Genomic DNA, 14,520 nt, shown 5'->3' on the forward strand with positions numbered 1-14,520 from the left:
GCTATATTTCCCATTGTGTGAAGAATGACAAATTCTGGGGAAAAGTATGATTCACTTTGGGTTAAGTAAGGAGGGATCAAAGTACTAAGGACATCCCCCTCTCTTACTCACCCTACCATAAAGCTCTTTCTTCTTCACTTTGTCAATGTCCCACCTGCTTTTCCCTTCCTTGGTGAACCTGGGAACTAACTGCAAAGGACATCTGAGCCAAATCACAAGGAAAGATTCTGTAAGATCACAGCTTCTTCCCACCACCCTTAACTTGCCTGGGAAGATTTAATTTTGGCTTGTTTTTCTTTTTGCCAGTAATGGTCAGTTCTGTCATATATCACAGAGGAATCTTCCCTCATCTTTGCTCTTCTTGGCTGATTCACCAACCTTTTGCCTAGACTACAGAATATTTCTAAGTTGGAATTAACTTCTGAATGCGTTGTTTAAGTCCAGTCATAACTATGCTTCCTCCCAACCCTTCCTGGATGGTGGCAGAATTTTTAAGTAACATATAATCATGTTCATATAGAAGCCAAATATATCAATTGGCTATGTTTGGTGATGTTGAAACAAATAACAGAATGAATCAAGAATACTCCCTATGTGTTTACACACACAACAGCAGAAAATATCATATCTGAATCCCTCTTACCTCCATCATTGCCCAGGACACTACTATAGTTTCTTCTTCAGTTTTGCAGGGATATTCCCAGTATTTCTGTTGATAACTTTCCCTGCATCACTCCACTAACTAATCACATCAATCTTCAATGCAAGCTACTTAGCTTATGTACATAAAAAGTATAGTCAGCCTCCTTTCTTCTGCTATCTAGCAAATGGCCTAATATAAGCACACATAGTCTAGGCAAAAAGAACTTGGTGAGAGCCCCTTTGTAATTCACAAACAGTTCACCCATTCTGCCTTCTACTTCTTCACTTGAAGTCAAAATCATTGGGGGGAAGAGTTCTCTTCTTTGGCCCATGTGACCATCTCTGACCTCTCCTTGTTTGACTCAAATGTATGTGGCAAGGAGAACTACTCAGTCCATGCTGAGAGAGACCAGAGAAGAGACCATTGCTCTCTTCTCGTCTATATGTACATACTTCCTTTGCCCACTGTGATACACCAAACTTGAATACCATATTTCAGTGCACTGCTAACAGGAGAAATGCCTGATGGATGAAGGAAGGAGGAGGGAACTGGGAAAGAAAGGATGAAAAAAAGATGTCACCAGTGCTGTCTTCAATGAAAATCAGGACTCCAGGATCCCACAAATAAAGAACCAAGAGAGGAACAAATGGGAACCAAGTTCAATCCCCATCACCCTCTATGACACAGGTACCAAATGAACTCATACCCTCCCCCCACAGCCCCCACAGTCCCCTTCCCAACTCTCCCACCCCCCTCCCCCACTCAGACATCAGATTCAATACTAGAAAGTTTCTCATAAACATGCCCATTGCTGGAGCCATTGAAAGCCCTGGGGTTTTTGTTGTTAGGCACACAGGGGTTGGACTGGTTTCCTATACAGATGTCCTTCTGGAAACGGCCTGGCACAGCCGCATGAAGGGCCGAGACCACTGGCTTGTTGGTGACGATGGCCCGGAAGTCCGGCCTGGCTTTCGTTCCCCCCGCCACCGTGGGCTGCCTGAAGAAGTAGGATTTGCTGCCATGGAGCAAGCACTGGTCATCCCCAAAAGTGGGGATGAAAGGGTTTTGTGTGACCCGGTCAGGGTAGAGCGACTTGCTGAGCATGTAGCCACCACCGCCGGGATTGTTGTGGTGGTGGTGTCCGACAGTGGGCACTGAGGGCTTGTTGTTGGCAAAGTTGGTCTCACCACTGGGCATCTCAAACATGTGGGCATAGGGGCTCCCTTCCAGGAAACGGCCCTTGTCCTTCAGGCTTACGCTTCGGGGGGCCAGAGCTGCTTCTTCTTTCTGCAAGTCCACGAACGTGTCGTACGAGTGCTGCCGGCGGAGCTTGTTACGGGTCTTCTTCTGCGCCTTGGAATTCGACGGGCTCTGAGGGTACTTGGTGGTAGAGGCGTTCGATGTCACTGGCACCGGGGCAGCGGGCTGATCGAGCTCTTGGAGGGAATTGTCCTCGCTGATGTCGTAGAGGTTGCCTGCCTTCTTGCAAGCCTCGCACCGGATGCAGGCCTGCCTACTGGAGTTCTGCCCCACCACTGGGGTGGTGTAGTTGTGTAGCTTAGAGGGGCAGCTGCGGCAGAAGTTACCGCCCGCTCTGTCTTCCCAATCGAGGTTGGTCAGGTTCTTCTCCCACGGCGCTGGCACACCACTGACGACACCAAGTTTGCGCTCGTTGGCTCCAAAGTCACTGCTTCCGTGCTTGTGGTGAGATCGGTTGGCACAGGGACCACTCCCACTGACGGACTCGCGCTTGAAGTCGTCTCCCCGTTCCTTGTAGATATCTGTAAGATCCACGTGCTCCCAGTGAGGAGAGTTCTCCTTTGTTCGGAACTGGTCCAGATAGAAGTCCCGTAGCCCTTCCTTGTCCCTGAAGTAGCGCTTGTGGTCGGGCGAGCGGGGCGGCCGCCGGCGATAGGCCAACTCAATCTCATCAAACTCTCGCCGTGACTTGGCCGAAGCTGGTCGCTTCTTCAAGCTGTCCTTATACTGCTGCTTCCGCCTCTTGGCGGCATTGCCTTCAATGTTTCCATAGGTCACCGTGTGAGTAGAGATATCCGAGACGTCCGAGCGGATCAGGTCATCGTGGCCACCAAAACGGTCACTCTTGAAAGAGAACTTGCCATACAAATCACTTAGCTGGTTGTGTTTGGTTGATGGCAGGCCAATATCCAATGGCTTCTTGCTGATTGACCTAGGCTGGGTGGTGAAGGGTGGGTTGTCACAGTCATAAAGCCCATCGATGGAGCTTGCGCTGCCAATGCTGTGGGGCCGGTGGTGGTGATGATAGTGGTCCTGGTACATGTTGCTGTCCTTCAGCTGCAGGTTGCCAAAAGTTCGTTCGACCTCACTGATATAGTCACTGAAGAGGTTCTCCTCACAGGGGGGATTGTTGTAGGATTTACAGTCAGAATGCGTGAAGCTGCGGCGGTGCTCAGAGATGTCGTAGACAGATGACTCACGACGGATGAAGTCCAGGGCACTCTGGGGGGATCCATTGACGCCAGACAGGTTAGCCATATTCTTGGCAGTACGAAGTAGGCGCAGAATATTAGAATGTGTGTTGTTCATAGTGGCCGTGGGGGAATTCATCACTGACTGGCGCTCCTCGATAGCCACTCCATGGATGCAACTGTAAATACCCTAAAGTGGGGGGAAAAAGAGGAAGGCACAGATTAGTGTTCTTGTGGTGTCATTATTGTGAAGAAAGAGGGAAATAAATTAGTCTTTCTTATTTGAGTGATCAAGAGATTTTAAGATATGAAATAAAGAAAATAGTAGATCTCTTGATTCATATTTGAATTTAGCCAACATACTATGAAACCTCATATGTGGTGAACAGCTGATACTACTGTAACGCCTGAAGATTTGCTTTCTTTTTTTTTCTTGGAGGAGGGAACGCAGGGCAATTGGGGTTAAGTGACTTGCCCAAGATCACACAGCTAGTAAGTGTCAAGTGTCTGAAATTGGATTTGAACTCAGGTCCTCCTGTCTCCAGGGTCAGTGCTCTATTCACTGTGCCACCTAGCTGTTCCATGCCTAAATATTTTCAGAGCTCTTCAGGTATATTAAAAAAAATGATACTCACAGCAACTTTGTAAGGTCAGGGACAGTTTAGTTTAAGTTTAATGGGAAAATAGCCTACATAGCCTGAGTAAGTGAATTAAGTTCAGCCACTGATAACCTCACTGATTTGAATGGGTCCTCCTCTAGTTTCTTTATTTCATTGTTTTAAAAAAAGAGGACCCTGATACCAGCCTATATTATCAGTACCCTAATATTAATGAATAATAATGCTACACATAGTAATTTAACAGCTCTGTTCGAGAAATCGATGGAGCCAAGCCCAGCAGCATAAAACTCCAGGGTTCTCCATCATATAGATTCTAAAGAGTTATTTAGAATCTAATGGTAGCCATATCTAGGGTGGAGAGGGAGAAGAAAAAATAAATTTACATAATAATTTTATTATATATTTAAAAGGAATTGGAAATTGTACATAACAGATTTTTGTGCAATCATCTTTTCAAAATTATTATACTATGTAATGGAAATACTTATTTTATTCCATAAATTAAAATAAAATAATTATTTAAAAAGGGAATATGCTTTTAAGTTATGTAAGAGAGAAAAAGAGAATAATCTGCATGAAACTATAGCTATATTATATATGTAATAATAAATATAAATAATTTATAGGTATTATAAATACATATATGTATGTATATGTATGCATGCATGTGTGTGTGTGTAATAAGAAAAACTTACCAGTGACTGCCAAAAAACCCCAAATTTCAACTATCAGTCAATGACTGAGTTTGAAACATACAGAAAATGTAATTCTAGCAGAGAATAGGGAATTAGGAGCTTAAAGGAGAACTTTCCCCTGCTACATCATTTGGATATACAGGGTGAATTGGGGCAAAATATTAAGTATTATGTGTGATTAAGAATTTATTTTGCTGAATTTTCTCATTTACTCTCATCTTTCAACTTCCTCATAATGATTATGGGAAGGTCCTATAATTTCCTCAGCATGGTGACTCCCTTCACTAATTTTTCATGACAACCTTTCTAAGGTTTAGTAGGTAAGTCATCTGGAGTTGTCCAGGGCACGTGGAGGTCCAGTAACTTCTCCAGAATTAACAGCTAGAAAATGTCAAAGGAAGGAACTGAACCGAGGTCTTCCAGATCTGGGACTCTAGTGCTAGTGGTGCTTTTAATCATAATGATTATTTATGTAAAGAAATGGAGGTTTGTCCCTTGCTCAGTAAAGCAATCAGGCTTTGCTATTGACATATATGAATAATAAAGACTGGACTGTGAAGAACACTAATCTTGCCTCATTAGCTTTCCTTTTGATGGGGTCAAAATTCATTTGAAGCTCAGATAAAAAGAATGTGGGAAATATGTAATTGCATCTAAACCTTAAACAAGATAGTTGGATCTCAGTCCAATAAATCTAGTTTCTCCTGGATCACTTGTCCTATAGTTATAATGTACATGATGTCTTTATTAATGAATCTTTATTGATTTTCTGCCCATCACCCACACTGAGTACTATAGAAAATGCAGAAAACATTTAGTCATGGCTCTAAGAGACTTTACTGCTAAGTGGTGACATGAGATATTCACCAAAAATATGAAAATAATGTATATGTACTACTGCCCTGAGGGGGCATTTCAATGGGTTTGGATATTAGCCTTGGTAATCTTGGTAGAGGAAATAGATTTGAATTATGTCTTATTTATTTAGTGGTGTGGCGGAAAAAGGGAGTAGATTCAGCAGAGTAGGGAGAACGGGGGTATTGTGGGGCTGAAGAACCAATGACAGGACAAGAAGTAGGGTTATAGGAATATGTGTATATATGTTAATTATATATTTTAGATACACACACAAATATACATACATACACATATGTGTGTGTATGTAAACTAGTGTTATGGGACAGAGATTGTACCAGGGCTTTTACTACAGTATTTAAGGAATGATATGGAGTCTTAATGGATAATACATTTGAGTCAGTCAAGAAGACATGAATTCAAATCCTGCCTCAGGCACTTACTAGCTATGTAACCCTAGGCAAGTCACTTGGCCTTTTTCTGCCCCAGTTTCCTCATCTGAAAATGAGGATAATAATAATACCTTACCTACCCACTCCCAGGATTGCCATGAGGACAAAATTAGATGATATTTGTAAGTCACTTTGCAATCTTGAAGTACTACATAAAAGCTAGCTCTAGCTAGTCAGCTGCCTAATGGTGGTAAGAGTAGTTCTTTTAGTAATATTTTTTTATTGAATTGGTCTTTACTTTATGATAAAAGAGTATGTGGTGAAGACTAGTAGAGGCTAAGAAACTCAGCGCTGAAACATAGACTATGGTGCTGAGGCCTGGGGATCCTCTTCCCTTTATATTATCATAGTGATGCCTGAGTTGATCTGTTGTTCTGGGCCTAGAGTCATGTTGCTCCAGGACCCATATTACAGTGTGCACAAAAATTGTGGAACTCAGCAATGCCGAGAGCTCTGATTATCCTCAGCTTAGCACCACAAATCTGAATGACTTAGTTAAGTCTACTGCTTATTTCTCAACTCTTCAGAGTACCCAGAAGTAGACACTGGGCATATATCACAAGCAGGATATGGGCAAAGATATTGAGGCCACATACATCGGCCACAGATTTAGAAATGAGTTTAGCTTCGTTGGAGAAAAGGGGAGTAGCATAATATGAGCAGTAAGGTAAGATTAATGTATTTTTTTCTTAGCCTTCCTGTCAATTCTTTTCTTGATTATGATAAAGAGAAAATACCAAATAATTTTCTACGCTGATTTTTTTAAGGGAGTAAGAATATTTTTATTTGCATTGATTTGCATGTCTGGTATTATCTCCTTCAAGAGACCTTAGTGAAACAAAAAGGGCACTGCCACAGAAGTCACTAAAGAAAACAGGAGACCGAATCTACTATGAGATCTATCTTCAAATATAACCAAATAACCACACACATTGTTGGCTAAAGAAGAAATAAAGAGTGGAAAATGACTTGGTGAAACTATTTGAGGAAAAAAAATCTTCCTTATGAAACCCCTACTTGAATATATTGAGGCTTGGACCTTAAGAATAAAGGGGTTTTAATTGCTCTAGTTTGGGGTTCTACCTCTTGGCTATGTTTATAGCTTTGTGATCAGAATTATAAGGACAGATCCACTGATTTTCTAAGCCTACTGAAGGCACTCAGTGAATAACCCTTCATATGTTTCTAGTACTAGAACTAGGAAGAAGAAGAAAACAACCCAAATTAAAGAATGATGTGAAAGGTCAATGTCCCATTCCCCTCTCCGCAATTAATTCTTCTTCCTTTTTTTTTTGCTTTTTGGAGGGGGGAAGGTAGGGCAATAGGGGTTAAGTGACTTGCCCAAGGTCACAGGGCTAGTAAGTATTAAATGTGTGAGGCTGTATTTGAACTCAGGTCCTTCTGACTCCAGGGCAGGTGGTCTATTCACTTTGCCACCTGGCTGCCCTAGAGCTGCCCCTTACCCAATTAATTCTATTTCTAAATTCAATTGCTGACATTAAAGAAGTTTTTCAAATATAAGGATCTTGTGTCCTGGGGCTTCATTCTTTTGGTCCTCTCACCTATCATCAATGTTTAAAACACAGAGTGAAATGGTATTATGTAAATGGCATCTAAGGACAAAGATCTATGCCTTCATTGTTGGTTTTCCATGACAGAGTGAGAAAAACAGGCTGTGGTGAGCATAATTTGGCAGGAGCTTAGCAAATCTGTGGATTAGTAATGATAGCTGGCAGAGATAGTACTTTAAAGGTCTGGAACACACTTTACATACATTATCTCATTTGATCCACACAACAACCCTATGAGATGGGTTCCATTAGGAGTATGCTGAGAAATATTTTAGAACCAGCCTTCAGGAGGGAAAATGTCTATGCATACTTTTAAGTTAAATGTGCATTATTACCAATTTCTCCACTATTTTCTTAAATCTAGAAAATCAACCAAAAAAAAGTAAGCCCTGATTTATGGCATTGCTGATTTCCAATTTGTAAATACTTAACACTAAAATTTTAACAACCATTTCTAGCTAATATGATCTGACTCTAGCACACCCCTGAGTGCTATTATTATCTCCATTTTAAAGATATAAGAAAACTGGGCCTGAGAGAGGTTGAATGATTTGCCTAGAATCAGATAGTTGGTCAGTATCTAAAAACAGGATTCAAACTCAGTTTTTTTCTGACTCCAGGGCCTGCACTCTATTCTTTATCATGGTGTTTTATTTCATCAATTAATGATGATAAAAAAAATTGGTAAAATATCAAGCCATTTTCCATTTTTCATTCCCTCAGTTCTAATTGAAGTCGTCTCAAAATATCACAAAGAAAAAAAAAAGAATTGTTCCCATTGTCTAAGTTAATTCAGAATGAGGGAATGAAAAATTCCAGAGATCCTTGCATAATGAGTTTTCTTGTACTTTAGCAAAGGTACTGGTTGGAGGTCATGGACTACCAATCATTTGCCCTCCTTGCACAATAGCACATTCAATTCTCCCATGTAAAACCATAACTTTGTGGAGAAAAGCACTTACTCTGCTTATGGAGAAGACCATTCCAGGCTTGCCAGAGCAGACTCCCATAAAGCAGTGGCGGAATTGCCAATAGAAAAGGTGTTCACAGATGAATGTGATGAGACTGAGGGCCATGGCTGCCCCCAGCATGTAGAAGACACCTGCCATGTTGTCAATATCCAGCTGGCTGCTCATGACCTCATTCTTTTCATTGTGGCAAATGCCAGTAAGCCAGAGGGCTTCCAGTTCTTCCATCTCCCCTAGAGACAAGCAGAGATGGGCATTAGGGAGTGGGAGCAAAGGAAAGAGGTTGAGAGAAAACAGAGAATTAGAGAGTGGAGGAAAAATCAAACTATTAATAAATATTACAAAAGAAAGTAAAATAGAAAAAATGAGCAGAGCTTTGTTTTTATTATAATATATTCATTCATCCATGTATGCATTTATTAAATAATTATTGATCACCCACTGTATACAAAGCAGTACATACACAAGGGCATAAGTTATAGTCTCAGTTTTTCAGAAGCATAAAATTTAGGAGAGGAGATAAGACATATACAGGAATAACTATGATTCAAGTCAGTAAATTACAATAGAGAAGGAATATTCACTCCCAGCTGTGTGTGTGTGTGTGTGTCTGTATGCAGAGAGAGAGAGAGAGAGAGAGAGAGAGAGAGAGAGAGAGAGAGAGAGACAGAGACAGAGACAGAGACAGAGACAGAGACAGAGACAGAGAGAGACAGAGACAGAGAGAGAGACAGAGACAGAGAGAGACAGACAGAGAGACAGAGAGACAGAAAGACAGAGAGAGACAGAGAGATATGAAGATTGGAAGTAGGGAGGATATTGTGAACAGAGGGAATAGCATGAGAAAAGTTAGAGAGGTGGGAAAGAGAAAAGCATGTCTAGGAGTCAACAAGTTGACCAATTTGTCTGGAGTGGGTAGTTTGTGTAAAGAAGTAAGAGAAGGTAATAATGGGAAAGGTTGATAAAGACCAGCTTTTGTAGGATTTTTAATGCCATGTTACAACATTCGAACTATTTTCTCTAGGCAATAATATGACCAATGTTTAAGAATTCTTAACCTGGTAGTGGTGAGTAGGATTTATTAACGGGGAAGGGATGAAAGCCAGAGTCTATTTAAGAGGTCACCTCTTATGTCTAGTATAAGAAGTAAACCCTACAAACAAGGGTTATGGCCACAGTAATAGAAATGAAGGGACCAATGTGAGAATAATTGGAGTAGTCGATTAAACTTGATGATTAACTGGATGTGAGAGAAGAGGGAAGAGTCAAGTGTAATTGTAAAATTTCCAGTCTGGATGAATGGAGGAATAAAAATACCCTTAGAACAACTGGCTTGACCTGAATCAAAGAATCATCTACTCTGAAAGTTTTTACAGGACCTTAGACTACTCTTGTCCACTTCCCTCCTAATTCTCAAGTCCCCTCTAAAATGTCCTTGACAGGCATATACATATACACCTGTAGTAGATGGGGAGCTCATTACTTTATGGGGTTTTTTTCCTTTTAAAATGGTACAATGCTTTAATTGTCCCGTCCCTATACCCCTCCTCCTCCTAACTGAATCCTCATTTGTAACAAATAAATGCAGTCAAGGGAATGGACATGAGAACACATTCTTTTATATGCCTGTTCAGCTGCTGAACATTAAAAATATGTGGAAATTCTTCACGATATTGTACTGAAATCTGTCTTGCTATTATTTCCACCCAGTGTTTCTATCTCTGCTGTCTGGAGATGATTAATTCAGTTATAAACCTATAGAGTTTAAGCTGTTGGCAGGACATTCAAGTGGAGATATCTAGCAGGCACTTGGAGATGTGAGGCCACAGGCCAGATAATGAAGTCGAATATATTCAAGCATTCTGTTTGAGGCAATAATTTTTTCTTTATCTAAAAATGCTGATCAAGTTGGATTCATCCCAATTCTCTTTTAGGAGAGGAATAAAAAAGAAAATAGAGACTAGCTCTCAAGAAGATTTTAGCCTTACTGCTTTTGTAGTAAAAACATGCACTTTAGGGAAAAAGGTGAAACAGCATTGATAAAATGTGACCACCAAATTCAACCCTACTCCATCTCAACACTTTGCAGATAAAACTCGTGTGTTTGATTCCTCATATATAAAATAAAGAAAAAAAATTAGAGGTGACTCGGAATACACTATAACTCTGGCCTATAAAGCAAAGTCTAAATAATTTCATGAGCTTCTTCCAAAGCCTGTAGTTTAGTTAAACACTTGAGCTTTGAGCTGTCTAATCTGACCCAGTATTTCTGAATTTTCTGCTAATCATTATACCACTACTGCAAGCCTCCGGTACACAGGGATTGCTTTATTACCTTTAAGTAACAATTTACTCTACAATGCAATTAGAAAAGTGTTAATACAAAACAAAGGACACAATCCAGGTTGATTCTCCTCTTTTTCCTCCAACAATGTTCAAATATATTTTTATTAACTTTTAGTTCAATTTTTGGTTCTTCCAACTACGAATGTCACTTGGAGAATAGTGATGCAGGTAGATTCTTTAAAGGTTGCTTTTCTGACTCTTGTCAGTACAAATAAACAAGACAGGTCCTCCCAAAAACAGAACAGTCACCTCCTATAGCCACCTTTTTGGTTTTGACTCTAAAGATCTTACTCTGTGTGTATAATGTCCTTCCACAGCTGAATATGCAATCCTGGCATTATTTTTACTTCCACAATTTATGAGGTGACCATAGACACTTTCACTATTATGAAACATCCAGAATAGGTAGGACAGAAAGCAGGAAAATCAGAGATCTGATTGGCCATCACATATGCATCAATGGGTACTTTCCTTTTTCCTAACTCACCATCTCCAAAGAGCTGCAGAATGGCGAGATCCACCTGGCGCTTCCATCCGGAATCCTTCTGGATGGCGATGCCATAGCCAGTGGAGGCAAATACCTTTCCACTACCAATAGTCACCAGCTTGCATCCCTCATCTCTGCCTGCCATATAGTTCAGGACTGCGGCATCATAGATGAAGGCATCCAGCTTCCTGAACAGGGTAGAGAACAAAGAAAAGCCCAAAACAAAATTTCAGTACAGAATTCCAACAGAATTTAATGTGACTATGGAACTATGTTCCTGAAGAAACAAGGCTCCAGGTAATTCTACATGGAAAGAAGCAATTTTGTGAAAGTAAGGCTTGTTTTTTTTCCCAAATATAGATGGTAAAATGATGTGGACAGTATTTTTTTTAAAGAAGAAACACAAATTAGCAACCTTTATGGGAAAAGTGCTCAAAATCACAAATGACCAGTGAAATAAAAATTAAAACAGTTCTCAAGATGCTTCTATCCATAAAATTGGCCAAAAGAGCTAACTATGGAAAATACAATGTCAGCAATTTTGTGGGAAAATAGACACACTAATTCAGGGCTGGTGGAGCTGTGACTTTGTCCAACCATTAGTAAAGCAATATGAAACTGTATAATTTACAAAAACTTTAAACACTACTCATCTTTGATCCAGAAATTCCACTACTAGGATTATTAATGTTCTGCCCCTCAAAAGAGGAAGTCATAGATAGAGAAAAATATTACATTGGCACTGTTCTTGATGGGAAAATTGGAAACAAAATATGTCCCTGGTAATTGGAAAATGGCTATCGGAAATATGGTATGTGCAAGTATGGAGCATTAGTAAGCCACATATAGAACAATAAAATGTGAAAAATTCAAAGAAATAATGGAAGATCATTAACCAATGTAGAATGAAGGGAGCAGATCTAAAAAATTATACAAAATGAATACAAATATATAAATCAAGACATCAGAGTTACAAAACACAAGTTAAATTCAATGGACAATGTTGGTACTAGTCTACCAAAGTCAACAGTCTTCCATTCTTTTAGCAAAAGAAATTCCAAAAAAATATGAGGGAATATATGTGATGATCAGTCATAAACAGTAGTGTTGATTTGCTTAATGGTTTTAATAAATAGACTTTGTGGTTTGTTTAGTGCTTATGATAATTAGAAAATTCTAACTTTTTTTAGAAGAAAGTAAGGCTCAGGTTGAGCCTTTGTCAGGAAAGAAAAACAATCCCCATCCTTTTATTAAAAACTCAACAAAACAGAATATTAGAGCTGGGAGAGAGAATGTCTATATGAACACGTATAAATCTCAGTAGTCCAGTCAATTCTTTTTTAAGTCTATATTTTACTGATGAGTTGTGGGCCTGTATTGGTGAAAGGAGTCTTTAGGAATCCACAAGTATTAATTAAGCAACTCAAGACAAAGTGCTATAGACATCAGAGAAAAGACCTACCCTCAAAGAGCTTACATTCTAGTGAGGAAGATAACATTTACATATAAAGGTATAGTATTTACAAAATAGATTGTGTGTGTGTGTTTATGTTTGGTAGGGAGGACATTGGTTGTTGTCTATCATGTAGCAGATAAACCATCCACAAAATTCCTCCTACTCTGGGTCCCCAAACTAGGGCCATTGGGAGAGGGTGTCAATGTGGTTGTGTATGAACTAATAAATATATTAGTAGAACCATATGAGCAATAATTAAGGAGTAGAACAGGAATAACAAACTGTCATGAGAAGCTGAAAAGGGAGTTCAACCAATACATTTATGATTGTGTCTTTAAGTAAAGTTGCCTCTCATAGCGCAGTCCCCCATCCCTACCACCTCCAAAGTCGATGTCCCAGGGTCATCTTTGGCCCCTCTCAGTGAACAAGTATTGATTTGATAATTAATAGCTATACTACTTCTCCCACATTTATGCAATATCCTCTATTTTTCTTCCCTGCTCCCTGGCTATCATAAGGTAATCTTAAAAAAATAGAAGAAAACAAATGTCTGTCATAGCTATTGCCAATTTTAAGCTAAAAACTCTTGGAAAGAGGAAATAATCATATCTTATTAAATGTAAATTTTTAGCACCCTATAGGGTATTCTGGTATGCCAATTCAAGTCAATAAACATTAGTTAAATGTCTGTTATACGCAGAACACTGCACCAAGCATGGAGAAGAGATAAACAATGTAGGCAGCAAATCATTTCTTTTAGGAATTTTAGAAATAAGATTGCTTTGAAAGACTCAGAGCTTGGAGTTCTTACCCTGTCTTCAGAGAGAGCAGCGCATCATCCACACCCCTCTGGTTGAATTTTCCCATGTAGGTATGCATTTCAAGGTAATTATTGCGAATGTTCCTCTCTGTGCTACCATTGGGCACAGTTCCAAAGCGGAAGGGGGGTGAGAAGTCATTCGGTCTCTGGAACTGGAGAAAGAACGAAGAAGAAAAGTTGGAGAGACTGTGAAGGGTAAAATATTATTTATGGATTTACAATGAAGAATATTTGGCTGAAATTTGTCACAAAATATTGTTTCTGTTTAAAAAATGACAATAGATATCTGAAAATATAATTTAATTAAGTAAACCAATATTTGTTAAATGTCAATGATGTGCCAAGTAACATAGAGGTACGTACAATGATTTTAATATTCGACTCTAATGCTTTATTTTCCTTTTCTCATCAGCTCCTATGGATTCAATTTATATATAAAGCATGAAAGGAATAGAAATGGAGGGGAAAAGAGGATTCATGACAGAGCCTTGGGGGACACTCATGGTTAGTGGCTACTTAGATGAAGAAGACTGAGAAAGGATGGTCAGGCAGGTAGGAGAAAACCTGGAAGAGAAGAATTCATGAAAACCTGGAGAAAAGAGAATATCAAGGAGAAGAAGACGATCTAGAGTGTCAATATATATTTTTAAAAAACTTAAACCTTCTTGCTGCAGTGGTGATACAAGTAATGAAAGAGATGTCTACCCTATAACCAGCTAGCAGAACAATTTTCAAGTACAACTTTGAGAATGCCATTTACCTCCACCACAATTTATGGGAGCTACTGATCATCCATTGACTAAAAAAGGTTCCTCACCAATGAATTTTCACCCATAGTTCACCAACTTCTTTTCTGATTACTCTCCTACACAACTTCTGTTTTGGTTTGCTATTTCCTTCATAAATAATTTGCTAATAAACTGCAACACACAATTATTAAGCATCCATTAGATGGATAGGTGATAGGAGAGATATAGAATTTAGCTAGGACATATTTCCTTCCCTCATGTAGCATACAATCTTACAGACACATACCACGAACTGTGATATATAATATTATATGATAAGTGCAAAAGGGAAAGTGTAAACTAAAATGCTATGTTAAGTCACAAGAGAAAGGTCACGACTAGCTGAGGGGGATGGAGAAGATTTTATTG

General features: G+C 39.4%; 1 protein-coding gene across 2 annotated transcripts in view; it reads right to left on the reverse strand.

The window, feature by feature from the left end:
- Window positions 1-1,405: 1,405 nt before the first annotated feature.
- The window catches only part of GRIN2B (glutamate ionotropic receptor NMDA type subunit 2B), a 663,246-nt gene continuing 650,131 nt past the window's right edge, over window positions 1,406-14,520 (reverse strand). For both annotated transcript variants that reach the window (XM_069101530.1, XM_069101531.1), the window contains exons 11-14: window positions 13,355-13,515; window positions 11,088-11,275; window positions 8,249-8,487; window positions 1,406-3,283 (exon numbers count right to left, since the gene is read on the reverse strand). In XM_069101530.1, the coding sequence (XP_068957631.1) occupies window positions 1,406-3,283; window positions 8,249-8,487; window positions 11,088-11,275; window positions 13,355-13,515 (2,466 nt within the window). The remainder of the gene's footprint in view (window positions 3,284-8,248; window positions 8,488-11,087; window positions 11,276-13,354; window positions 13,516-14,520) is intronic.

Source organism: Petaurus breviceps, unplaced genomic scaffold, assembly GCF_028583685.1.
Source record: "Petaurus breviceps papuanus isolate PSGF00001 unplaced genomic scaffold, PetGlider_PUasm1.0 470, whole genome shotgun sequence".
Classification (NCBI taxonomy): domain Eukaryota; kingdom Metazoa; phylum Chordata; class Mammalia; order Diprotodontia; family Petauridae; genus Petaurus; species Petaurus breviceps.